General features: G+C 35.7%; 3 protein-coding genes across 7 annotated transcripts; 1 reads left to right on the forward strand and 2 right to left on the reverse strand.

Moving 5' to 3' along the window:
- The first annotated feature begins 2,045 nt into the window (after positions 1-2,045).
- On the forward strand, positions 2,046-7,888 carry LOC107873637 (protein FLUORESCENT IN BLUE LIGHT, chloroplastic). 2 transcript variants are annotated; one of them, XM_047413434.1, is made up of 5 exons: positions 2,047-2,339; positions 4,529-4,703; positions 5,740-6,060; positions 6,152-6,194; positions 7,275-7,888. In XM_047413434.1, the coding sequence occupies exons 1-5, from the start codon at positions 2,160-2,162 to the stop codon at positions 7,315-7,317; spliced, it is 762 nt and encodes a 253-aa protein (XP_047269390.1). In that variant the 5' UTR covers positions 2,047-2,159; the 3' UTR covers positions 7,318-7,888. The 2 variants fall into 2 exon arrangements, with proteins under 2 accessions (XP_016576048.2, XP_047269390.1); XM_016720562.2 differs by lacking the exon at positions 6,152-6,194 and having other exon boundaries at positions 2,046-2,339.
- Positions 7,889-8,990: 1,102 nt separating this feature from the next.
- Positions 8,991-15,317, reverse strand: LOC107873636. The gene is made up of 5 exons (XM_016720561.2): positions 14,774-15,317; positions 10,687-11,502; positions 10,009-10,278; positions 9,814-9,924; positions 8,991-9,695 (listed from the first exon to the last, which is right to left on the reverse strand). The coding sequence occupies exons 1-5, from the start codon at positions 15,062-15,064 to the stop codon at positions 9,258-9,260; spliced, it is 1,926 nt and encodes a 641-aa protein (XP_016576047.2). The 5' UTR covers positions 15,065-15,317; the 3' UTR covers positions 8,991-9,257.
- Positions 15,318-19,521: 4,204 nt separating this feature from the next.
- On the reverse strand, positions 19,522-27,266 carry LOC107873635 (probable inactive histone-lysine N-methyltransferase SUVR2). Of its 4 annotated transcripts, none has more exons than XM_016720558.2 (6): positions 27,023-27,266; positions 25,120-25,269; positions 23,162-23,390; positions 22,831-22,860; positions 22,299-22,707; positions 19,522-20,180 (listed from the first exon to the last, which is right to left on the reverse strand). In XM_016720558.2, exons 3-6 carry the CDS (start codon positions 23,342-23,344, stop codon positions 19,759-19,761), a joined length of 1,044 nt encoding a protein of 347 aa, XP_016576044.2. In that variant the 5' UTR covers positions 23,345-23,390; positions 25,120-25,269; positions 27,023-27,266; the 3' UTR covers positions 19,522-19,758. The 4 variants fall into 4 exon arrangements, with proteins under 4 accessions (XP_016576044.2, XP_016576042.2, XP_016576046.2 ...); XM_016720556.2 differs by having other exon boundaries at positions 22,825-22,860; positions 27,023-27,194; XM_016720560.2 differs by lacking the exon at positions 25,120-25,269 and having other exon boundaries at positions 27,023-27,231.
- Between the last annotated feature and the right edge of the window lie 451 nt (positions 27,267-27,717).

A 27,717-nucleotide genomic window follows, 5' to 3' on the forward strand; every position in this document is an offset into this window, starting at 1 on the left:
AAATCGCAAAAATGTATCAGGAACTAACTAATTATGTATCTTTACAAAGAAAAAATTGTATCTTCTTTGGATGTATAAGGGAGCTAATTATATATCTTGACAGATCAAAAAATAAAAAAAAATGTATCTGGAGCTAATTATATATCTTTATACGAAAAAAATATATCTTTATTGGATGTATTATGTATCTCGACAGATTCAAAATCGCAAAAATGTATCAAGAACTAACTAATTATGTATCTTTACAAAGGAAAAAATATATCTTCTTTGGATGTATAAGGGAGCTAATTATATATTTCGACAGATCAAAAAACCCCAAAAAATGTATCAGGAGCTAATTATGTATCTTTACACGAAAAAATATACCTTTATTGGATGTATTATGTATCTCGACAAATTCAAAATCGAAAAAACATATCAAGAACTAACTAATTATCTATCTTTACAAAGAAAACAATGTATCTTCTTTGGATGTATAAGGGAGATAATTATATTATCTCGACAGATTAAAAAATAAATAAAAAAAGTATTGGGAGCTAATTATGTATCTTTACATGAAAAAATGTATCAAGAACTAACTAATTATGTATCTTTACAAAGGAAAAAATGTATCTTCCTTGAATGTTTCGAGAGCTATTTATGTATCTCGACAGACCAAAAATCAAAATTTTCAATAATTATACAAAACATAAAAAAAATTCAACTGTTGGAATTTATGTTGTTTGTCCAAACTAAAAAATATCCAACCAAGATATATATTCCAAATTAGAAGCTTCTAAGCCATTCACTTACCAATAGTTACATAACTTATCATAGCAAAAGTAGAGAAAACCAAAAACAGAAGAAAAAAAAACAAAGAACAATGTTATCTTGATTATATATCTCGACATATTTAAAATCGAAAAAAAATATATCTTCATTTGATATATTATGTATCTCGACAAATTTAAAATTGAAACAAATATATCAGAAACTAATTATGTATCGTTACAAAGGAAAAAAAAAGTCTCTTCTTTAGATGTATCAGGGAGCTAATTATATATCTCGATGGATTAAAAAATAAAAAAATATATATCTCGACATATTTAAAATCGAAAAAAAATATATCTTCATTTGATATATTATGTATCTCGACAGATTTAAAATCAAAAAAATATATCAGAAACTAATTATTTATCGTTACAAAGGAAAAAAAAATGTCTTTTCTTTAGATGTATCAGGGAGCTAATTATATATCTCGATGGAGTAAAAAATCAAAAAAATGTGTCGGGAGCTAATTATGTATCTTTACACGAAAAAATGTATTTTTATTGAATGCATTATGTATCTCGACAAATCCAAATTAAAAAAATACGTATCAAGTGTTAATTATGTATCTCTACGAAGAAAAAAAAGGTATCTTCTTTGGATGTATCAGGGAGCTAATTATATATCTCGGCGGATTAAAAAATAAAAAAAATATGCCGGGAGCTAATTATGTATCTTTATATGAAAAGATGTACCTTCATTGAATGTATTATGTATCTTGACATATTCAAAATAAAAAAAATATATCAAGAACTAACTAATTATGTATCTTTACAAAGAAAAAAACATATCTCATTGGATATATCAGAAAACAACTAATTATAAAAAATATATCTATTAGATATATGAGAAACCAAATATGTATCTTAACAGATTCAAATTCAAAATTTCCAGTAACTATATAAAATGTCGAGATATACAATAATTATTACAAGATATATATATATATATATATATATCAAAATATCCAGCGAACCAGAGGCGGAGCCAGGCTTCTGTTCGGGGGTTCGGTCGAACCCTCTTTGATGAAAAAATATACTATTTATACATGATTAAAATTATTTTTTATGTGGTTATAGTAAGTGTTGAACCCTTCGACTAAGTTTTCTTTGAATATGGAAACCCCTTAGTTGAAATTTTAAGTATTCTTTGAATATGAACCCTGTTCGTTGGAATTCTGACTCCGCCTCTAGAGCGAACCTATATATACTCCAAATTATTACAAGCTTTATCCTAGCAAAAGTACAGACCTCCACCCCCCCCCCCCCCCACCAAAAAAAAAAAAAAGAACAATGTTATCTTGAATTCTTCAAGAACCAAAAAGAGAACATTATACAAAGTGAGGAAGAAAAATGGCAATGATGATGAAGCAAGGGCTTCTTATAGGAAGTTCTTGTCCTCATTTTCTCTCACCCAAAATTCCCTCTTTCAAACAACCCATTTTTCACCTTACCAACAAATGTAGAGAAGAAGAAAAAGAAGTTCTCTTTGTTCAGAAAAAAATCAAGAAATTTTTGGCTATTGATTTTAAGGTAAAATTTTTAACTTTTTTTGCTTATGGGGTTTGCTTATTTCTTGTTTTTGCTTGTTGGGGTTGCTGCAAAAATTGCTCCTTTTTAGTTCTGATTTTGTTGGTAAGCAATGTCAATGAAGTTTTTAGAGATAAAGCATTCAGTATTCCCCAATTATGATCGAAGTTGCGACGATACTTTCCAACTTCATAGGGTCCTATCACCCGTGAAGTTAATTTTAGCGTATTTTTATCACCCTTTTTGTGTTAATGCGGCGGTCAAAGGTGTCACGTCAGCTAAAAAAGTGCCACATCAGCAAAATAGATGGACTAAATATGCTAAAATTTAGTTCAGTGATAACAGGAAGCACGTGAAGTTTGAATGTGTCGTAGCAACTTTAAACTTTTTTGGCTTATGGGGTTTGCTTATTTCTTGTTTTTGCTGCAAAATTGCACCTTTTTAGTTCTGTTAATGTTGGTGAGCAATGTCAATGAACTTATGATCATGGCCATTTTAGTTTCTTGCATTAGGAGCCAGTTTATGAAGTTGAAAATTGAAAAAAATGAGTTTTTGAAGTAATTCTTGGAATTTAAAGTTGTGTTTGGAGGTGAGTTTTGGCGTAACTGGTAAAGTTGTTATGTGACCAGGGTCTCGGGTTCAAGCTGTGGAAATAGCCTCCTGCAAAAATGCAGGGTAAGGCTGGCATCAAATAGTAGACCATTATGGTCTGTCCCTTTCGCGGACCCATATAAATAGTAAGAGCTTTAGTGCACCGAGTTGTCCTGTGAAAAAAGAACAATGTTATCTTGAATTCTTCGAGACAAAAAAAATTGAACTTTTTTGGCTTATGGGTTATGTTTATTTCTAGTTTTTGCTTATTGGGTTTGCTGCAAGATTCCTGCTTTTTCTTTTCTTGATGCCTGTTGTGTCCCTGTCAGTTTGTGGGCAGCTTGACTAATTTCACGCGATACCGTTCTAGTTTTTGGTTATTGGGTTTGCTGCAAAATTGCTGCTTTTTTCGATAACTGTTGTGTTCCCGTCTTGTGGGCAGCTCGACCAATTCCATGCGATACCTGTCATCTTCCACCAATAATATGTATCAAGTGACTTTGTCCATCATGATTAGGAAGTGTTTTTATCTCTGCTGAGAGTTGAACCCGACACCTCGTGGTTATTAATCCACTTCATTGATCATTATGTCATACCCTTAGGATGCAATATTGCTAGCATTTCTTTTTTTTTGATAATTGTGGTGTTTGGATCAACTTGCATGCACCTCTATTAATTTTACACGATACCTGCCACCTCCTATTAGCAATGTGTATCACGTAATTCTGTCCATCAAGGCTAGGACTAGGACTGATTAGAAGAAATCACTAGTGTTTTTTTCTCCATTGAGATTTGAACCTTTCACCCCTCGCAGTTTTCAACTCATTTTATTGACCCCTAGGCCACACCCTTGGATGCAAAATTATTGTTTTGTTTTTTTTACTTCTAGTAATTTTGTCGGAGTGCCATGTCATGATCATGGCCTTTTACGTTTTGTTTCTTGCACTGTTCCTTAATGTTATTTCTAGTTTTTACTCATTGGATCTGCTGCAAAATTGCTGTTTTTTTTTTTGGTACTAATTTCGTAGGAGAGCACTCGGTAAGATTTGCTTACATCTTACCTTCCCCGGACCCTAGTAGGATGGTATGTTGTTGTTTAACTTCATAGGAGAGCAATGTCATGATCAAGGCCTTCTTTTTGTTTCCTTCTTTTTCTGATAACCGTGGTGTCTGGGTCAGCTTGGTGCTCCTCGACTAATTTCACGGGACTACATCCACGGCACCAGATAACTGTGTCCATCAAGACTAGGATATATGGAAAACAAATACCTAGTATTTTTCCCTCCAATAGGTTTTGAACCTGAAACCTCATGGTTCTCCTCCTACATCATTCACCACTAAGCCACACTCTTGGGTGCGCCTCTTTTTCTTTTTCTTTCCTGCTCTGTTCCTATCATTTTCGTCCTATATTTCATCTATCGGAAACAACCTGTCTACCTCCCGAGGTAGGGGTGAGTTTTGTATGAACCCTACCCTTAATATACTTTTGTAATTTTGCATCTTATGGATGCCAGTAATGAAACTATTTACTTCATCAAAAGGAAAAAAACAAACAGATCCTGGCTCCACTTCTTCTTGAATTTCAATTATGTGTATGACAGGAAGTCTTGCAGTTTAGGCATTCCGCGGCAACAGTAATCATGGCTAATGCATTGATGATGACTTCGCCTTTAGATGCTTTAGCTGAAACTTGTGAAGCTGATAACTCACCCTTGAACATGCTCTTCAACATGCCGTTACTGCTGTTTGTTGCGCTTATTGGGGCTACCGTTGGAGGTAAGTTGCTTAAATTATGTATATTGTTCGTGAGCCCATCATTTTCTTCCTTTGCAGCCTGTCAACTTCGAATAGAAATATAAGTCGTAGACCCCAGTAAATTGTAATGTACATATGAATATAAATGATTTTTTTGAGCCGAGGGTCTTTCGAAAACAACTTGTCTACCCCGACAAAGGCAGGGGTAAGGTCTGTGTATATTCTACCCTCCCTAGACCCCACTTGTGGAACTATACTGGGTACTGGGTATGTTGTTGTCGTTGTTGTATACATGAGCATATGTTGCATAGGATGTACAAACTACTCTACCCAAAAAAAGGCATTCGTAAGATTGCACGATGATTCAAAATTCAGAATTAAGAAGTTAAACGCTTTTCATGTACAGAATTATGCATTTTGGATATCTGTTTAGAGCCCTGGAGTTCACCCGACCACTTCATTCATCACTCACTGCCGAAACACTTGATGAACTTTCTGTTTACGAGTAGTTTTAATGAGATTTATGAGATACTACTGTGGTCAAATTTTTTTGTATCTGTTCATGCAATGGCCTCCGAAGATAAATTATGCAGAAGCTCGTGCCTCCGCATACCCTCATTGTTGAGGAATACAACTTTACCTTTGTCAAAAAACTTCAAAAAAAAAAGGTGAGATAAAATAATCTCGTGGGATATTCTTGCTTGACCCATCCACGTACCAAACACACCCCAATGACTCGAGCCTGCAAAATAAACTAGAATTTGGTAAATGAACTTGTGGATGGACAGCAGCGACTTTCTGTCCATGACAAAAGAGTTACCTGAGTATTTTCCCTGAAGCTCTCTTTGCAGGTTCTATTGCGGAAACCAAGCCTTAACAGTGTATTTTCAACGTTTTCCCCGTGTCATTTGGTTCGAAGTTTCAGACCTCAAATGTATGCTAACATCCCGTCTTAGCCAGAGCATGATTTTCCTTGTTCCTATTTTGTGATTCCCTGGTTTCAGATTGTTGTTAGTTATCTGCGTATTTCACTTCTTTTCTGCATTTGAACATGCAGGATTAGTAGCACGTCAGCGAAAAGCAGAATTGCAGCGGTTGAATGAACAGCTCCGCCAGATCAATGCTGCTTTACGAAGGCAAGCCAAGATTGAGTCTTATGCACCTAACTTAAGTTACGCGCCTGCCGGTGGTAGAGTTGTGGAATCTGAAGTAATTGTTGATCCAAAGAAGGAGGAATTAGTATCTCGCTTGAAAAACGGGAAGAAATTTCTTAGAAACCAAGCGCCAGAAAAGGCGCAGTTGGAGTTTAAAATTGCTCTTGACCTTGCACAAAATTTAAACGAACCTTTAAGGGAAAAGAAAGCAGCTCGGGGCTTAGGTATGTCCATCTTCTTATTCTGTTTAATCCTTATATTACTTGATTGCACTTGGCCATGGAGTAACCCGTAAAGTTGCTGCCATGTGACCAGGAGGTTATGGGTTCAAGCCTTGGAAACAGCCTCTTTCTGCCAGGTAAGGTTGCGTACAATATACTCTTGTGGTGGGGCCCTTCCCCGAACCCTGCGCATAGCGGGAGCTTTAGTGGCCATGGAGAGTTCTAGAAATCAAGTACAACGACAACATAACCATGTAATTCCACTGGTCAGGTTTGGGGAGGGTCGATGTACACAGACATTACCCGTACCTTTGTGGGGTAGAGAGACTGTTTCCAATCGACCCTCGGCTCAAAAGAACTGTAATCAAACTCGATAGTATATAGCAATAAAATGGAAGAATAAGATGCTATGTATGGCTAGAAATCAATTACTGCATAGTATATTTGTAACTAGTATACGATAGAAATCAACACATCCAAAATATCATATACAAGATACACTAAGTAATACAACAAATGCTACAACATCCTAAACTAATACTAACCTTCTACTCTAATCCGCCTCCCCAGACTCCCCTTGGTGGGAATATACTGGGTATGTTGTTGTTGTCAGTATGTTAGCATTTAACCTTGGAGTAACTGGTAAAGTTGCTGCCATGTGATCAGGAGGTCATGGGTTCAAGCCTTGGAAACAGCCTCTTACAGAAATGTAAGGTGAAGCTGCGTACAATAGATCCTTGTGATCGGGCCCTTCCCCGTACCCTGCGCATAGCAGGAGCTTATTGCACCGGGCTGCCCTTTTAGCCATGAAACCATTTCTCTTCCGTACAATCACTAGATCTTACTCCTTCCGTGCTATTTTACTTGTCCGCTATGCCAAAATAAATTTTCACGTTTACTTGTCTACTTCAGCGTATCAAGAGAAAAACAACTTTCTTTCCTGTTTTACCCTATTAACTACTGATTCCGCAAACCATTTCCCAAAACTTTCTGAAAATGCTAATAATACGAGTATTATGGTAAAATATGCACTTCATTTATTATTTCTAACGAGTGTAAAGTCTACTGGACTAGTAAAAGTGAACAGAGGGAGCAGTGAAATGATTAATATAGTTACCCTTCAGTCCCAATTTATCGATACACACATCCACAATGCTGTTCATTCCCTTGTGTAACGCGATATAAACCTGTTAAAAGTTTCATGTTTGATTTTCCAGGGGCGTCTTTACAACGGCAGGGCAAGTACCGGGAAGCTATTAAGTATCACTCGTTGGTTCTTGAATTATCGGCAAGACATGGCGAGGACTCGGGTAGCACAGAAGCTTATGGAGCAATAGCTGATTGTTACACTGAGCTTGGAGATTTGGAACAAGCTGCAAAGTACTATGATCTGTATATTGCTAGATTAGAAACTGATTGAGTTGCTACTGTGAGGATTTTTTGTACCTATAAGTTATGTATTATGACCAGGACGTCATGGGTTCAAGCCTTGGAAACAGCCTCTGGCAGAAATGCAAGGTAAGACTGCACACAATACATAACATCCTTGTGGTGGGGCCCTTCCCCCGGACCATGCGCATAGCGGGAGCTTTAGTGCATCGGGCTGACCTTTTATAAGTTATGTATTATGAAGTCGATCTTAGGGAAGACCAAGACCATTCGTATGGTTGAATTGATGAATTCGCTTCCATCTCTTCGACTGAACCTAAAATATTTTGTTTATATTTATGCATTCAAAGTAGAATGCTCAGAGCTTGAGGCTACCCATTGTTTCTCAGGAGAGCCTTTTTTTGTATCACCATACTTTATAAAGTTGTCCTTTCCATTTTTACTTTTGGATTATGCTTTTCTAATATTGCTCTGAGCTCGTGTCATAGATTTTGGAGGTCAATGGAAGCCAGTGGCGGAGCTAGAATTTTAACTAAGGGGATTTAAAATCGAAAGAAATAAGCACACGCCCAAACCGAAGGGGTTCAATGTCAATTATATATACATAAAAAGTAATTTTAATCATGTATAGATAGTATAATTTTTCATCGAAAGGGGTTCGGATGAACTCTCTAGCCATAAGGTGGCTCCGCCCCTGATGGAAGCAACATTTAGCATTGATGGAGTTTGCACATAATAATAGCTACCATTCGAGTATTGAGCTAGCACCATCTAGAAAAAGGTACTTTTGCTCGATGTTTACATCAAACTACATTGGTTTACCATGATTAGCACAATAATGATACGAGAACAACTGTTTATGTAAAGACACGTGTCATATATTCATTATGACAACTAGGTGTACGTGACTAACTATGTATAAGGAGATGATATATATATATTAACTTATTTACGTAATGGGTTTTTAAAGGCGATGGATCTGGCTAATTCTATATACAACTATCTAATGTTTTGTTATCATATATAAAGGTGTAAGCGTGAAGCCCTGCTTAGCGTCTTTCCAAAGGTAACCGGCTAGGCTTGACTTTGGAAAGGCTATTAATGACCGGTTGAGGAATGAAAAGCGTCCGTTAAAGCCCATGGGGTAAGGTTTGCAGATGAACCTCCTCGATTTGCGAGATACATGGCACCGGAAAGCAATAAAGGCATTAAAGAAAACAAAGATTCAACAACATACCGAGTGTAGTCCCCCAAGTAAGATCTGAAAAGGATAAGATATACGCAAACCTTAACTCCTGCTCTTGAGGGATAAAGAGGTTGTTTCCAACCGATAGAAAGTAAACAAAGATTTCCCAAAGCAAATTACCCCAACGACGACAACAACATACCCAGTGGGGTCTAAGGAGGGGAAAATATACGCAGTCCATACCACTACCTCCGAAGAAGTAGAGAGGTTATTTCCGATAGACCCCCGGCTCAGGACTCTCCCAAAGCAAATTACAATTATGCAGAGAACAGTAAGAAAAACTAAAGCTGCAAGAACCTTTGTAAAGGAGGGAAATGTTAGCTCTACTATTATGTCAAAGACCAGATTATCAACACAAGTTCATCGACATAATACACTTTTTCCGACCTTTTTCTTCCTGCGATAAAGCAAAGGATGTTCTTAACCCGCACTAGAAGTAATAAAACGATGCATAAATGAAAGCACAATAGAAGAAAAGCAACCGCAGAATGTCGTTTGCTCAAAATGTAAAACTGCTAAATGAACCAGTCTAATACCTCCCTCAATGCTTCCTAAACAGTTACCTTTACTTGCTTTGTTTCTTCATCCCTTCGTCAACCCACTTGTCAAACTCGGTCAACAAACTATAATCAACATTATCAACGTCGCTCGACTTCTTGGATGAACCTTCAATGCCAGCGTCATCTTGGTTCACCTGTGGCGACTCAGGAACTGGTGCGAGATCGCTTGGTTTTGTTAACTGTTCCGGTGTGAAGTGATCTGACACCTCACAAGTATCTGGAAGAATCTGAGCCTCGGATATGTCCATCCTTTCAACCTCCTTCACGGGATCTCCAAGTTTATCCTCGCCCTCGGCATCACCCGTAGCAGCTTCATTAGCTTTCTCATTGTTGTCCTTGTCACCGCCCTGCTCTTGCCCTTCACTACCGTTGTCGTCACTATTACTAAACTCACTAGAATTGCTTTCGCCATGTCTGTCGTGGGGGTCATTTGCTCCATCAAGCTGTTCAAAATGAAAACAAAAAAACATCGTTAATTTCAAGTATATGTTGAAAAACAGCACGTAATATAGGTGCAGTCCAGTGAAAAATAAAAGAATTCTTCTCCACTTCGCCCATTACCTCGGAAGCAGTCTTTTCTCCTTGTTTCTTCGATAGAGACTCAATGGCTTTAAAAACATTTGCGAAGGATGTCCTCATGCAGTCGTTGAGCGATGCTAACTCATTGTTGAACTAGAGAACCGTTAAAACAAGGTTAGATAACTGTTGTGTATGAAATATTCAAACGTTAAACTAAAATAACTCAAGTGTCCGTACCATCTGAATCTCACTCTTCAACTCCGACTGTCCGTCAGACAGTCTTTTCAACTCGGTGCTCCAGTCATCGTCATTGTTCAAGGCGGGGTTACGTTTGGTTTTAAGCTGCTTCCTACTTGCTCGAGGAGGTGGACTACTAAAGTCTTGAGCAATATGGACTTCAGCAATATCTCGGGATGCCACCTCGTTAACCCTTTCATCGTCAATTGATTCAGGCAAATCAAGTGTTGCTTTCTCAAATTCTGTCGGAGATATATTCCTCAGCTTTAACTACATAAAAAATGTCAACATCAGTGGAGAATAAATGTACACCGATTCATAATGAACAATGTGTAATAAACTTTGAATACACCACAGATATACCTGTCTAAGATCGTATAAAATATATTACATGTATAACAAAATGCTATAATATTATATACTAGAAAAATAACCTCAAAAAATTAGCTCGAGTAGAGAACAAAATGATTCATAGCTAACTTGTTTACTGAACTTCAAATTCACCATAGATATACCGTTCTAAGCTGGTATATTACATGTATAAACATTATGACATACTAGAAATATATGATTCGTATATATTTTAAAACTGAAAAGATACGCTGCATTAGTGAGTACATGAATGGTATATCATATGTAACGTGCAAACGAAAATAAATGATTGTAGTTTCCGATTACCTGATCCTGCTTCTGCCTGAAAATCACATCCCACAATTCCTTAAAAGTTGGCTGCTTTGTAACTTTCCAACTAAGTATGCGGGGCACTTTGTCATCAACTCGGAAAGCAATCTTATTATTAACATAAGGACAACACTCATAAAACCAACACTGGAATGCCAACGGTAATCCACCAAGCCTGTAAAATGAAGGCTTCCCCTGCAACTTACCCTTCATAGCCTTCATAATGGCTTTAAAGACAGCTTTCCCCCAAGGATACGTTTCGTATTCACCGCTCTCAACGAGCTCAAAATCATCCCTTGTAATATGTTTGCGTTTCACAGTGGAGAACAAAAATGTGTGAATGAAATATAGGACAGCGAGCTTGACAGCATCCTCATCGGATTTAAATCTCTTATCATTGATGCAGTCGATTAAGGATTGCTTAGCCACCCTGGATTGTTCAGAAGGAAAGTAAGTATTGATTAACTGACCCATTCCATCAGAATCACAGCACTTGTAAGCGTCGCCAGTACACTTTAACCCGGTGATAATCCCAAATTCGACAAGTCCAAAACGCAGCTTGACATCTTTCACTGATATCCACAATGCATCGTCTTTCTCCTCAACCACCTCCCTCAACAATAGGGAGTGTGCCAACTGATGCTGAACCACTACAGGGGGCAAATCAAGAAAACGCCCAAAACAAGTTTCCCTGAACATCTGAATCTGCTTAGCATCCAACTTCTCTTTCAACATGTTAACAGCCTCAACATTGGTTTGTGCGCCAACCCTTGGGCGGTAACGCTTTTTCGGTCGAACAATAGAACTCCCAATCTACATGACAAAATAAACAAAAATATGATATTACACAAGAAAGTCATAAAACAACCAATAGTACAGTATACGGTTTTGAATCCCAATTGTACACCGTATGCTATATAGACTAAGTCAAAAGCAGCCCAATAAACTTGTCGCCGTCTTTCATTTCCACACTAGAATAAATCAACAACAACATATCCAGTGGACCCCACAAGCAGGGGTCTTTGTGGGGCAGGGAGACTATTTCAGATAGGCCATAAGCTCAAAAAAGCAAAAAAAGAGAAAACAGAATAACAATGCTCAAAACAAGCGTAGCAACAAATATTAAAAATCATATACACAATTACGCACACACACAATGCTTATACATATATCCGGTTTTGTATCCCATCTGCATACTGTATATTATATAGGCTAAAGTCATAAGCAGCCAACTAGGTGTTTGGATTGGTTTTTTTTTTTAAAATAACATATAAGCTAAAAGCTAGAAGCTAGAAGGTATTTAAAAAAAAATCATATACACAAATACACACACAAATATACACACACATCATAGACTCAAACACACACATCATATACACATATACACACACATCATAAACTCAAATACACAAACATCATATATAGAAATACACACACAATCATATACACATACACAAATCATATACACATATCATATACATTTAACTGTATACACATAATATACAACAAGAAAAATGGAAAATACCTCCAAATCCTTATCGTTCTCTTCTTCATCACCATTCACTTTTCTCCTTTTATGAAAATCAATGACACCCACATTCCCATTCTTCGACCGCTTTCTCTTATTTCGATTTTTTCACCTGATTTTTCCCATAAAATCTCGACTTCTTACTAACAAAATTTAGAGTTTTCTTTGGACGAACTTCTACGGCTTTCACAACACACTCATTGAGATCAGGTTCTTCTTCTACTGCTAGAAATTTGCCCCTTTTCCCATTCTTCAATCTCTTCCTTCTCTTCGACTCCTTCACAAGATTTTTCCCTTACACCCTCAATTTCTTACTCATATACACACAATAATATACACAAATATATACACCCATCATATGTACACAAATCATATACATTAATTATACACATGATATACAATCAAGAAAATGGAAATTACCTAAAAATCATCGCGCGAAATTTTCCCCTTATCACCATCATCATCACTCACTTTCCTCCTAGCAAAACCAACAACACCCATATTCCCATCCTTCAATCTCTTCCTTTTCTTTGACTTCTTCACATGATTTTCCCATAAACCCTCGATTTCGCTTCCTTAACTACCAAAATTTTGACCCTTTTTCTTAAATACACACACATCATATACACAATTGTACACACATCCTACACACAAATACATATACAAATACCCACACATCGACAACAAAACCCATTGTAGCAACAAATATTATAAATCATACACACAAATACACACACATCATATACACAAATTGTATACACATATCATACACATTAATTGTATACACATAATATACAATCAAAAAAATGAAAATCACCTCCGAATCGTCGCGCGAATCACCACCATCTTCACTCACTCTCCTCCTTTTAGGAAAACCAACAACACCCACATTCCCATCCTTCAATCTCTTCTTTTTCTTCGACTCTTCACATGATTCTTCCCATAAACCCTAGATTTTTTACCAACAAAATTCAAACTTTTCTTCGTCCCAACTTCATCCGCTTCCTTAATAACAGCTAACCCGTTTGCGATCGGGTCCGTCTACTACTACCCGAATTTTGACCCTTTTTCTTAAATACACACACATCATATCCACAATTGTACACACATCCTACACACAAATACATATACAAATACCCACACATCAACAACAAAACCCATTGCAGCAACAGATACTAAATCATACACAAACATACACACATCATATACACAAATTGTATATACATCACATATACATTAATTGCATACACATAATATACAATCAAAAAAATGGAAATTACGTCCAAATCATCGCGCGAATCACCATCAACAACACAACTCAGTGTAGTGCACACAAATACACAAATATCATATACACTAATTGTATACACATAATATACAATCAAGAAAATGGAAATTACCTCCAAATCATCGCGCGAATCACCATCATCACCATTAACAACATAACCATAACCCAGTGTAGTGCACACAAATACACACACATCATATACGCATATCATATACATTAATTGTATACACATAATATACAATCAAGAAAATGGAAATTACCTCAAACTCATCGCGCAGCGAAATTTTCCCCTTTTCTTCACCATCATCTTCACTCACTTTCCTCCTTTTAGGAAAACCAACAACACCCACATTCCCATTCTTCAATCTCTTCCTTTTCTTTGACTTCTTCACATGATTCATCCCATAAACCATAGATTTTTTACCAACAAAATTCAAACTTTTCTTCGGCCCACTTTCTTCCCCTTCCTTAACAACAACTAGACCCGTTTGTGATCGGGTCCTTCTACTACTACCCGAATTTTGACCCTTTTTCCCAAATGCACACATCATATACACAAGTACACACACATCACACACACAAGTACACACACATCATATACGCATATTGTATACGCATAATGTATACAGCTAATATACAATCAATAAAATGGAAATTACCTCCAAATTGCATGATTTTTTCGCCTTATCTTCACCATCATCATCATTCACTTTCCTCCTTTTAGGAAAACCAACAACACCCACATTCACGTTCTTCAATCTCTTCCTTTTCTTTGACTTCTTCACATGATTCTTCCCATAAACCCTAGATTTTTTACCAACAAAATTCAAACTTTTCTTCGGCCCAACTTCTTCCCCTTCCTTAACAACAACTAAACCCGTTTGTGATCGGTTCCTTCTACTACTACCCGAATTTTGACCCTTTTTCTCAACACACACATCCTATACACAATTGTACACACATCCGACACACAAATACATATAAAAATACACACACATCAACAACAAATCCCATTGTAGCAACAGATATTAGAAATCATACACACATATATTCACACACTTCATATACACAAATTGTATACACATATTTGTATACACATAATATACAATCAAAAAATGGAAATTACCTCCAAATCATCACGCGAATCACCATCATCACCATTAACAACATAACCCAGTGTAGTACACACAAATACAAACACACCATATACACATATCATATACATTAATTGTATACAGATAATATACAATCAAGAAAATGGAAATTACCTCCAAATCGCCCGATTTTTTCGCCTTGCCTTCACCATCATCATCATTCACTTTCCTCCTTTTAGGAAAACCAACAACACCCACATTCACATTCTTCAATCTCTTCCTTTTCTTCGAATCCTTCACATGATTTTTCCCATAAACCCTAGATTTTTTACCAACAAAATTCAAACTTTTCTTCCGCCCAACTTCTTCCCCTTCCTTAACAACAACTAAACCCGTTTGCGATCGGGTTCTTCTACTACTACCCGAATTTTGACCCGATTCTTGACCCGAATTCGAATTGTCCATTTCTTGAAAACTCAATAGAGTCAATACTGCTGTATCAAACCCTTGACTAGCCACCTTTTCTTCTTTAATTTCACTACTCACTGATTATTTTTTTTTCTGTTTTTCTGGTTTTTTTTGCTAATTTTTGAAAATTTAATGAAAAATGAATTTATTTTTTGTTGAGAATTTTGAGTTAAAAAAAAAAAAATTGGGGAAGAAGATTGCAGAAGATTTAACAATGGAGGGAGAAAGGGACAGTAAGGGTTTGTATTGGGGGAAAACTTTATTTTTGAAGAATATATATAAAAGGATTTAGGAAAAAATATTTTTCCAAAAAATTAGCTGATGAAAATATAACTGTTATTGGAAAGAAAAAATATAGTTCAATAAATTTCTTTACAAAATTAGCCCATAAAAATATGATTGAAACTGAAAAATAAATTTGTTTATAAAATTAGCCCATGAAAATATGATTGTTACTGGAAAAAAGTATAATCTAATAAATTTATTTATAAAATTAGTCCATGAAAATATAATTGTTACGAAAAAATATATAGTCTGATAAATTTGTTTAGAAAATTAGCCCATGAAAATATGATTGTTATTGGAAAAAAAGAATAGTTTAATAAATTTGTTTATAAAATTGGCCCATAAGTAAATGCAATTACATATAGAGACTTGTTTAAGTGGTTTGAGCATTTTCATCGTGAATTAGTATGTTGAGGATTTGAATTACGGTAAAAAAAAATAAGTGGGAATATTATTGATCCTTACTTTCTGTATATATTATAAAACAAAATTAAATTAATGTTCATAGTGAAATCAAAAAAGAAAAAGGGGCAGGTCAGGTATTTAATTCAGCAGTGTTGACTCTTTTGAGTTTTCAAGAAATGAATAATTTAAAATCTGAGTCAAAATTCGAATCAAAATTTTGATAATAGGAGAAGAACCCGATCGCAAATGAGTCTTCTTGTTGTTAAGGGATGCACCGAAGAAGTTGGACCGAAGAAAATTTTGAATTTTGTTAGTAAAAAATCGAGGGTATATAGTAAAAACTAAGCAAAAAAAATTGAAAAAAACTAAATCCTTGTCGTTTGATCCTTTTTCAGGGCGCATCAGCCTGCCTGGTGAAATTTGGAAGTGAATGAAGGTTGTCGATCAACAATGCCGATTATCAACAACATAGATAGAATTGTCTACGACAGCGATAATTGAGAATAGAAAAGGAATGAAAGGAAGGGAATAGGGCTTCGGCACCGGCTAAATGATACTTTCTCCTTCTCAATTTATAGAATGCGCTTTCCTCTTTAATCGGTCCATAAAGAATGTTACATTTCAAAAATTGATATCTTGATCTATTTATTGTTTAACTAATTTTGATATGTCTAAATCAATTCATTTATAAAGTGGACTAATTTGTTTAAATAAATAAGTCTTTGTTGATCCCCATGATCTTGTTAAATACTTTTAGAATGATACTTAATATGCTATACATAGTCATAATTAAAAAGAATATTGCTAATTTTATTTAGTAATACACAAATTAGAAGAAAATAAGTAAAAAAATAAAATGAATAGTCATATAAATACTTCTTTTGTCCTATTTTCTAATTATAACTAGGGATGACAAATGAATAACTCGAATCGAATATGAACGGATCGAAAATAACTTAGATAAAATCAAATATGATATGGTAAAAAGCAAGTTAACCAAAAGGACAATATGAATATCTATATTATCAATAGAAATAAATAAATTTATTTAAAATATAACAATAATATTCCATTGTTACAATATTAAATTGACAAAATATGAATAATTTTATTTTTTAGAGGTTCATTCAATACGCAGACAAAGATATTTCAAAATTATAATCCTTAAATTATAATCATAGAACTAATTCATCTCACCTTGGTGGTAGATAAAATAACACCAAATTTGAGGTATAAATTTTTTTGACACTAATTATACCTTTAATCAAATAAAATATAAATTTAATCTCAAATTTAATTCTGAGATGTCCAGCTTTATTCATTCACAAATGAATATAGTTGTAAAGAAAATCCTATTGAAAGCGCCATCTACAAAAATAGACTCTACAATGCGTGAATTTGAATTAGTCAGACACCAAATGGAAAACAAAATCGAAAAAAGAAAAAGAACAACTACCCCCCCCCCCCCCCAACTGTAATCAAACGTTTCAAATTTGAACCTTGAAAATGAAGAAAGGGGGTTCCCACAAAAATGAGCTATGCGTGAATCAAAATTAGTTGGACTCCGGTGTGAATACTAGACATTGAATGGAAAACAAAATAAAAAAAAGAAAGATTATCTACCCTCCTATTTTAATCAAAGATTTCAAATTTGAACCTTGAAAATGGAGAATATCCTGTTGAAAGCGCCACCCACAAAAATGGGCCCTATAATGCATGAATATAAAATTAATCGGATTCCAATGCAGATATCAGACACTGAATGAAAAACAAAATTGAAAAAAAAAATATCTATCCCTCAACTTTAATCAAAGGTATCAAATTTGAACCTTGAAAATGGAGAAAATCTTGCCCAAAAAATGAACCCTACGATACGTGAATCCGAATTAGTCAGACTCCAATGTGGATATCAGACACTGAATGAAAAACAAAATCGAAAAAAGAAAAAGAATATCTATCCCTCCGCTTTTAATCAAAGGTTTCAAATTTGAACCTTGAAAATAGAGAAAATCCTGTTGAAAGCGCCACCCACAAAAATAGGCTCCACAATGCGTGAATCTAAATTAGTCGAACTCCAATGTGATGCTAAACACCGAAAGGAAAACAAAACCGAAAAAAGAAGAAGAATGTCTATCCCTCCACCTTCAAAGGTTTCAAATTTGAACCTTGAAAATGGAGGAAATCCTGCTGAAACTTGAAAGTGCCGCCCACAAAAATGGGTCCTATAATGCGTGAATCTGAATTAGTCGGACTCCAATATGGATGCTAGACACTGCATGAAAAATAAAATCGAAAAAAAAAGAAAAGATTATCTATCCCTCCACCTTTGATTTTGAACCTTGAAAATGAAAGAAAATCCTACTGAAAGCGCCACCCACAAAAATGAGCTCTACAACCTATTGAAAGCGCCACCCACAAAAATGAGCCCTATAATGTGTAAATCCGAATTAGTTAAACTATAATGCAGATACTAGACACCGAATGAAAAACAAAACCAAAAAAAGAAAAAGATTATCTATCCCTCCACCTTTGATTTTGAACCTTGAAAATGAAAGAAAATCCTATTGAAAGCGCCACCCACAAAAATGAGCTCTACAACCTATTGAAAGCGCCGCCACAAAAATGAGCCCTACAATGCGTAAATCCAAATTAGTTAAACTCCAATGCAGATATTAGACACAGAATGAAAAACAAATTCAAAAAAAGAAAAAGAATATTCATCTCTCCACCTTTAATCAAAGGTTTCATATTTGAACCCTGGAAATGGAAAAATGGAAAAAAAACCATGTTGAAAGCGTCGCTCACAAAAATGGACCCTACGATGCATGAATCCGAATTAGTTGAATTCCAATGTGGATGCTAGACACTGAATGAAAAACAAAACCGAAAAAAAAAAAAAAAGAATATCTACCCTCCACCTTTAATCAAAGGTTTCAAATTTGAACCTTGAAAATGGAGAAAATCCTATTGAAAGCGCCGCCCACAAAAATAAGTCTTACAATGCGTGAATTCGAACTAGTCGAACTTCAATGCAGATACCAAACATCGAATGAAAAACAAAATCGAAAAAAGAAAAAGAATATCTATCCCTCCACCTTTAATCAAAGGTTTCAAATCTGAAGCTTGAAAAAGGAGAAAATCCTGATGAAAGCGCTGCCCGCAAAATGGTCCCTACAATGCGTGAATCCGAATTAGTCGAACTCCAATATGGATGCTAGACACCGCATGAAACAAAACCAAAAAAAGAAAAAGATTATCTACCCTCCACCTTTAATCAAAGGTTTTAAATTTGAACCTTGAACATGAAGAAAATCCTATTAAAAGCGCCACCCAAAAAAATGGGTCCTACAATGAGTAAATCCGAATTAGTCGAACCCCAATGTACATGCTACACCGAACGAAGAACAAAACCGGAAGAAGAAGAATATCTATTCCTCCACCTTTAATCAAAGGTTTAAAATTTGAACTTTGAAAATGGAGAAAATCCTGTTGAAAGTGCCGCCACAAAAAAGAACCCTACAATGCGTGAATCCGAACTAGTTGAACTCCAATGCGGATACCAAACATCGAATGAAAAACAAAATATAAAAAAGAAAAAGAGTATCTATCCCTCCACCTTTAATCAAAGGTTTCAAATTTGAACAAAATGGAGAAAATCCTGTTGAAAGTGCCGCCCACAAAAATGGACCCTACAATGCGTGAATCCGAATTAATCGAACTTCAGTGCAGATACCAGACACCGAATGGAAAACAAAGCCTTATAGTTGGAAGAACCTTTTGTCTTCATTTTCAAGAACACAGGTTCACAAACACATTAGACTTTATCAGTTCATAACTACATAAAAGAACACAGAAAAGAGAAACAAACAGAATTTTGGGAAGAGTTGTTATTAAGCTCAATTTAAGCTTAACACAAAATGTTGTTAGCTCAATCTAAAGTCTTGCTAAGTTAATCCGTCTTCGTTCCTCCCTCGCTTCGTGCTTCATACGACACATTTCGCTCATTTCGCAGATGATTTATTTGTCGATTCGCTGCCCATCTCCCAGAAGCACTGACAAACATCTGTCATGACTTTCATCACAGAAAAAGTAGGATCGAGTTCTTTGTACCCTTTGAGACATTTATCCTCCATTAACTTCACCACGGCATCAAGAGTAGGCATGTGAAAATCTGATTTACCAAGAACTGAGCCATAGTTCAAGACAATTTTCACCTCTCCGGATTGTGAGGAAGCTATCTCCAAGGTGGAAGGAGATGATTTCATCGTGTTTGTTTCAGCGTTGCTGTTAGCTGCTCCAACTGGAGAAGGTGGATTTCCATCGTTTGTATCTGATTCAACTACAGTTGCCGATGTGTTATAATCATCCTGTCTACCTTTTGACGAACCACTTGCAACTGGAGATTTTCCTTTACTCGATGAACCTGCAAATGCAGTTCACATTCTCTCAAAGAAGCAAAAGACGGCAACAACAACATACCGAGTGTATACCCACAAAGTGGAGTCTGGGGTGGGGAGGTTAAAGTGTACGCAGTCCATACCACTACCTCAGATGAAGTAGAGAGGTTGTTTCCGATAGACCCCCGGCTCATGATAGATAACAGTATAACAAACAACAAATATAAAAGCACACAACAAAATGGGATACAAAGAAGCAGAAGACACCACATAATCGTTGTATCAAAGTTAAAAAACAAGCAAAAAGTATTCCTCCCACCATTTCAAGTGGTGTTTTTACCTTTTCATTTTGGTATAATACATAAACCTGCCCTTTAACTCGGCCTTAGTTCACATCTATGACCTCCGACTTTGGATGTACACGAGTAGACAATTAAACTTATAAAAACTTGAACAAGTAGACACATGCGTCCCATGTGGCATAATGTACGTAGGGTGTCCTGCTAGGACACGAATTACCATGTAAGACACCACATATGATATGGGTGTCTACTTGTTCAACTTTATGCAAGTTTCAGTGCCTACTTGTGCACAACCAAAGTTGGAGGCATAAATGTAAGTTGAAGCCAAGTTGAAAGGCTCATTTATGTATTATGCCTTTCATTTTGTTTCAAAATAAGCGGTGTTTCATATAATTAAGGATGCATTAAATGATGTTCTTCCAATATTATCCTTATTTAAACAGTGTTTTCCATAACCAAGAAACTACTAAAGAGCTACATCATTTTGAAGATATTTATTAAGGGTAAGGGATTGAGTATTTCCCTAAAGAGGCATGCTGAAACTAAAACACACTTGTTTTGAAACAGAAGGAGTACTGGTAGTGATCAAGGACACAAAGTTCATAATGTCCTTGGGGCACATCTAGGAGTGGCAAAATTAGCATATGAAAACATAACCGGCCTAAGTTTGTTAGATCAACCCATTTTAGCCCAACCCATTTCAGCCATCTAAAAATTGGGTTGATATGTACGCCGTACGCAAAACTGACCCATGAGAGACCTTGTCAAAATATTTTTTTGTTTAATATGTTATATAGACATAGTACAAAGAAAAATAGTTTTATAAGGTATTTTGAATATTATAAAAGAACAAACAAAGAAGCTAAAACTTAGTAAGAACTCGGGTTGGACTTGGGTTAAGACCCGCGTTTTTAGCTCATTTTAGCTGCCAGAAAAGATAAGCATGGCCCTTATGCAAGGGTACAACAATATGCCCAGTGTAACGTGGGGTCTGGGGAGGGTACGATGTACCCTTGTGCATGTATGACATGCGCAAAAAGGATACTGCCTTCATCAATCACAAATAGCAACTTCATGTTTCTTTAACATTCATTCCTATATAGCTTGGAATACTTTCTGTACAGCGCCAAGAACAAATGGAAATGGATAATCCAACCAATTCTTGAAGTTGGATAGACAAACATGAAATTTGAAATTGGAAAATGTTTTCCAAATTTCTTTCTCATGTTCGATTGGTCAAAATTTTTTGGAAAACATTTTCTCTAGGAAAATAAGTTCCATAAAAATAAGGAAAATAACTTCCCTAATGAAAGGATGAAAACAAGTTTCACAAGTGGTATTCCACATTGATTGTGTCCTACCCGCTGTCCATCACATCTCATCTTCACCTCTACCCAAACAGCCTCCATATCCCACACCCCAACTCCTCACACACCAAAACCCTCCATAGTATTTGTCTAGATCATATACAAATGCTTTTAGGATAACTTTTTTTTGCTCCCAACACAAGAAATAAGTAAGACAACTTAGGAATTTTGGAACACACCCTCAGTGGAAAACTTAGGAATTTTGGAAACACACACAGGGCTTAGGAGCTGTTCAGATTGAAATTCTGCTTCGTTAAAGTCAATTTGACTTTAAGGGCATCATATAGTATTAAGTTGGTGTGTTGAAAGCAAAATCTGCAGAGCAAAGCAATCTTGTTCTAGAAGAAGGTACCATTCCATCTTCAGAACTTCGCCAACCAGAAGAGCACACATAAAACGAAAGAGTCCCTCCTTCCAACGCTTCTTCTACTATCACAAAATTGAATCATAAGAATGGAAATGAGATAATCTCTACCTGGGCGGGTGACGGCAAGAGGAACTTCAAGATGTGGCAGGTCATCAGTGACTGGCTCATCCTTAGGTTTGATAAAAGTGTGATTAGCAATAACATTCTTAGTAGGTGACACTGGGATGGCAGAACCAGAAGTAGATCCAGCTCTCCTAGGAACCGAAAGGCTCTTGTCCACGCCAGAAGGCTGAGATGAAGGAAATCCTTCCTGTGCTGCTAATGAGTTGGACAAAATGGGCTGCTTTCCTTTGTTTCTACCAAGTGATTCGTTGCCGATGGCCTGAGGGGAATCAAAAACACCCAGTGACTGGTTTTGCAAATGAGATTCAACAGACTCATTTGGTTGACTTGATTGATTTTTTAACCGCTGCCTCTTCAAAAGTGGTTCAGGCTCATCTTGCACCAGCGCCTCTTGCTGAAAGAAACCGAAAAATGAAACGACGGTAAAGGAGAGTGAGTAAAGAGATTTGAGAAAAAATGATATATCAGGAAATACAGTAGCCACAAAGCGAAAATAAAATTAGTCCAGTACTCCCACATTCTCAGTTGGCTTTGTACTTTCAGAATCCTGAAACGAAAAAGCATATGTCAGCAAAATAAGCTCCCACGAAGGAGACGGCAGACAACTGAAAACAAAGTACTCCTTCTGTTACATTTTATGTAAGTTTCTCCTTTTTAGCGTGTTCCAAATAAAATGATTTTGTAGCCACGGAAACGTCATGCCATGTTTAAGACCGCAAATTCAAAAAGTCATCTTTCCTTTCTTTAATTCCACGCCTAATCAAACACCCCGACATAAAATGAACCGGAGGGAGCACTCACTTAAAAGAAAGAGAAACAGAAGTGTACTAAATGAAAGAAACTAGCACCTTTGCTTCATCAGATTCGAATATTGCATCTGCAAGGGCCCTATAGTTCTCTGCTTCTATAAGGTCCCAATTTTTGTTATACAATCTTAGAAGATTCTTCAGAACTGGTTTCACCTTATCTCCAGGAATCCCGAGAGTTTTCATAGCACGGAAGGCACGATCAACCCTAGGGTTTGGAGGCATTGCTAATCACTGATTTAGATAGCAGATTTCGAATTAGTCACTGAGCCTGCATTGACACCATCTGCTTCAGAAGGGTACAAGAATACAAAATGCAAGATAGCCAACACAATTACACAACTGTAACGCCAACGACACATAAATGAGGCCATGAATACCAGATACCCCAAATATAATCTAAATCAAACATTCAAACCATAATTTTGATAGAAACTTAAATTACTTCCTCGGGTAAGTCGGTAAGAAAGTCACACAAAGCTAATGGGGATGTTTCCTCCATCAGATGGCTTTTGAAAATTCAACACTAGGACCACAAGAGTATTTAAAAGCTGAATTAGTCCAAGACCTGTAGTAGGTATAGTATCGAAGTAAGTCCTACAAGAGATAACACTGAATAATACATATACATTTGAAAGCAAAACTTCAAACATGACACATTACAACTTTAAAGGAACTTCATTAAGCAGGAAACTTTTACATCATCCAGTGCACTAGGTAGATTGCTTCCAGACAGCTGACGAATCTTCAACAATTACAATAGTAACAACTACGCCTCAATCTTAAGCTCATCCCAACCCAACATATACAAATAAGAAAAAGAAAAACAAGAAGTACTAGAAGTTGTCTATGCTTTCTAGGTTGGGAGAGTTTAAGGCCGGTTGGTTAATACTGGCTTTGGGGTGACACTCCGCTTCTTATACTCTTAGGAGGCGAGAAACGGGTTCATATAAAGACGGCTGAAGATTCTAGTCTATGAAATAATACTGCAAGCTTCATTTACCTTCTTAAGAAATTGTTATGAGCACAAGCAGGCAATCACAAAATCCAAACAAAGTTATTATCTAGTTTCATTCTCTTCTAACAATGTTGAACCCGGTCTAAACTATATTCATCCAATGAGCAGTCTATACACGTCAAAGGACAGGTACTTGTAAAGAAGTTTCGGGTTGTTCTTCAGTTACTGACAAATATCCCTCTGCATTCTAGATATCTTTGCTCCTCCGTTAGCGAAAAGCTCATTCTGAATTGTCAACTAACTTGAAGTTCAAACAAAATGTTCGAGTATCGATAAACATGTTTGAAAGTCACTCAAATACTCAAGCTCTCATATAGCTTTCATGTGGCAATTATGTTACATGTAATTGCCATTGCCGTTTACAATGAAAATACCATGTCTGTCAAGGGTAGCAAGATCCCCTGAGTTTAGCCAAGCCTGGTATAACACTAGGGCTTTGCTACTGGGGAGTTTTATTATGCACATAGAACCTAACCATGATTGACGATATCGTTCAGCTAAATGGTTCTTTTTTAAAAACCAGGTTTCCCAGTAAGTCCCACCAACGATTGCAGGCACTTTAGTTATGAAAAGAGGATGAAAACAAGTATGCAAGTCACTAGATTCGTAGCTTTAAGAAGAGTACAGAGTTACAACCACAGCATATACGAATTCTCAATTCATTGTAACGGAGAGTTACAAAAATTTATGATGAAACTACCAACTAACACCACTGTAATATCACTAAATCGCTATTAAAGCTAAATACTAATATGCTCTGAATCTAACATGTTACCAACATGGAAGACGATAACTAATATCTTTACGAGAATCTCTCATAACTAAAACTAAAATTTCATCCACACACAGCAAAAAGCAACTTGAAGGAATTTGACTCTAAATTTTATAAGAATAATCGAATTGCCATTAACTGCAAATATACTGCACAGTAGTAAATAAGAATCACACAGTGGCCTAGTGATCTAAGAGCTAGAGTAGCCACCTCGATAGCACGAATCCCGGTAGAGTCGGGATGAATTCCTTAGATCTGCGTAAGTCTTGGCAAGCAAGGTTACCTTTACCTCTCTTGACGGGAGGCAGCGGGTAACCCGTGGGATTAGCCGAGGTTCACACAAGTTGGCTCCAACATCACCTTTATTTGACCAAAAAAAAAAAAAAGATAAATTATGCACAACAATACTCCTAAAGCATCACGGCAGAGAGAAACACAATGCTGCCACAAAATCACTTAATACTTCGGAAATTAAAATTCAAAGCTGTTCTTATACTTGTTAACTGGCAAATTTTACCCAAACTGTAAAACCTTAGAGGCATTGAAGAATAGCACGTAAGCGAAATTCATTTCTACCTAAATAAATGATGAAAGTACTATCAAAGGAGCATGAAAACATGGAGTTCATGCAAAAGAATACTACAAAAGCACCACATAAGATACCCGTTTGAATACTCCAAAAGCACCACATAAGATACCCGTTTGACCATAAAAATTATTCACTTTTTTCCGGAATAATTTTTCGCTTCGCTTGAAAATTAGTGCTTGGCCATGCAAATTCGATATACAACTTGAAGTTATATATCGAATTTGGAAAGCAGGTTATAAGTTGTTTTCCAACTCATTTTTCACTTCTGAAGTTGTATTAAAGTACATTCAAGCACAAATACTATTCCAAATATTCTTAAGACATAGCATAATCAAACACAATTCCGACTCCATAAATTCCAAATAAAGTGAAAAATATTTGGAAAGCTGTAACCGAGAAAATTCACCCAAACTAGAAGCCCATTGGGGAGGGGGGCAGCATAGCAACCTAACCGCAATTTGAAATGATTTTTCACTTTATTTGAAAATCAACACTTGGTCGTCATGAACATTCTAAATTGAACTTGAAGTTATATCTGAGTACATTCAAGCATGAAAAAAAAAAAAACATTATTTCAAATATTCTTTGCAAAAAGCTAAGTTGCTCGAACTCTCCAAAAATGTTGTCGCACACGTGTTTGTCCTCCAAAATTACACCACTTTGAAGGATCCGACACGCACCCGGTAACATTTTTTGAAGAGCTCAAGCAACATAGGCAATACAACCAAACACTTACTCACAAAATTTCATATAGTCAACCAACTGATCTACTATTAAAATTTCTCACAAAAACATAAATAAACAAATTATGATTCAATTTTCAAAACGCACATTTCAGGTAGTCAACCAACTGAGCTACTAATAAAATTTCTCATATAAACTTAAATAAACAAATTATGATTCAATTTTCAAAACCCACAAACTAATCTGAACCTGCTAATTCAGATAGTCATTTCTCACATAACATAAATAAACAAATTATGATTCAATTTTCAAAATGCACAAACTAATCCTATTAATATTTCAGATAGTCAACCAACTAACTGAGCAACAATTAAAATTTCTCGCATAACTTAAATAAACAAATTATTATTCAATTTTCAAAATGCACTTGCTAATATTTCAGATAGTGAACCAACAGAGCTACTATTAAAATTTCTCACAAAAACATAAATAAACCAGATAGTCAACCAACTGAGCTACTATTAAAATTTCTCACAAAAACATAAATAAACAAATTATGATTCAATTTTCAAAACCCACAAACTAATCAGAACCTGCTAATATTTCAAATAGTCAACCAACTGAGCTACAATTAAAAATTTCTCACATAACATAAATAAACAAATTATTATTCAATTTTCAAAATGCACCTGCTAATATTTCAGATGGTCAACCAACTGAGCTATTATTAAAATTTCTCACATAAACATAAATAAGCAGATTATGATTCAATATTCAAAACGGACAAGCTAAAAAGTTCTACACAGATAATGTATGTAAATTTTGAGAATGAGTATCTACCATGGAAAATGAGATTAAATGGTGAATGGGAACTGGAGAATTAGCAGAGAAAATGAAGGCACCACGGCGGAGAATTTTATTATTGTATGAACAAAGGAGAAGGAGAACACGAGAGAAATACTTATTTTTGGGAATCGACGCGTGCACTTTGGTGTATTTACTTTTTTTTTTTTTTTTTTCTTTTTCTTTCAAATGGTCCTTGCAAATCTACTTTATTTATTTTTAATATGTTATTTTCGTCCTTATTTATTTTTATAGTCCCTTTACAGTTCATTTATTAAGAGAAAAAAAGTTTAAAATATATCTAAATTTTGATGAAAATGCACTATTTTCATCCTAAACTATACATGAAATTGCTGAGATACATCCGAACTTAAGAAGAAATGGACTAATTAAAATCGTATTTTTGACAACCTTAGTGTCTACGTGGCACATACGTGGACTTTCAGTGTGTTGATTCATTGATGTGCCACGTAAGCACTAAGATTGTTAAAAATATGATTTTAATTAGCTTAGGGGTGATAGGACCCTCCTAAAATTCGAATGTGTCTTAGCAATTTCATGTATAGTTCAGAATGAAAACTGACCATTTTCTGTAAAAATTATTATTTGTTTCTATGTAGTGTATTTACTTTTTTATTTTTGTGCTTTCAAATGGTCCTTGAAGTTGGGTGGCAAATCTACACTTATTTCAT

Source organism: Capsicum annuum, chromosome 6 (genome assembly GCF_002878395.1).
Source record: "Capsicum annuum cultivar UCD-10X-F1 chromosome 6, UCD10Xv1.1, whole genome shotgun sequence".
Lineage (NCBI taxonomy): Eukaryota > Viridiplantae > Streptophyta > Magnoliopsida > Solanales > Solanaceae > Capsicum > Capsicum annuum.

What these genes read in the sequence shown, in the direction of transcription:
- LOC107873637 (XM_016720562.2), top strand. Translation starts at nt 2,160, where the DNA reads ATGGCAATGATGATGAAGCAAGGGCTTCTTATAGGAAGTTCTTGTCCT. An exon ending in TTTTGGCTATTGATTTTAAG is followed by an intron (nt 2,340 to 4,528) that starts GTAAAATTTTTA and finishes TGTGTATGACAG; the next exon opens with GAAGTCTTGCAGTTTAGGCA. An exon ending in TATTGGGGCTACCGTTGGAG is followed by an intron (nt 4,704 to 5,739) that starts GTAAGTTGCTTA and finishes TTGAACATGCAG; the next exon opens with GATTAGTAGCACGTCAGCGA.
- LOC107873635 (XM_016720556.2), bottom strand. Translation starts at nt 23,344, where the DNA reads ATGCCTCCAAACCCTAGGGTTGATCGTGCCTTCCGTGCTATGAAAACT. An exon ending in TCGAATCTGATGAAGCAAAG is followed by an intron (nt 22,861 to 23,161) that starts GTGCTAGTTTCT and finishes TTTTCGTTTCAG; the next exon opens with GATTCTGAAAGTACAAAGCC. An exon ending in AGCCAACTGAGAATGTGGGA is followed by an intron (nt 22,708 to 22,824) that starts GTACTGGACTAA and finishes GGTTTCTTTCAG; the next exon opens with CAAGAGGCGCTGGTGCAAGA.
- LOC107873636 (XM_016720561.2), bottom strand. Translation starts at nt 15,064, where the DNA reads ATGGACAATTCGAATTCGGGTCAAGAATCGGGTCAAAATTCGGGTAGT. An exon ending in TCAGGCAGAAGCAGGATCAG is followed by an intron (nt 10,279 to 10,686) that starts GTAATCGGAAAC and finishes TTTTTTATGTAG; the next exon opens with TTAAAGCTGAGGAATATATC. An exon ending in TGAAGAGTGAGATTCAGATG is followed by an intron (nt 9,925 to 10,008) that starts GTACGGACACTT and finishes ACGGTTCTCTAG; the next exon opens with TTCAACAATGAGTTAGCATC.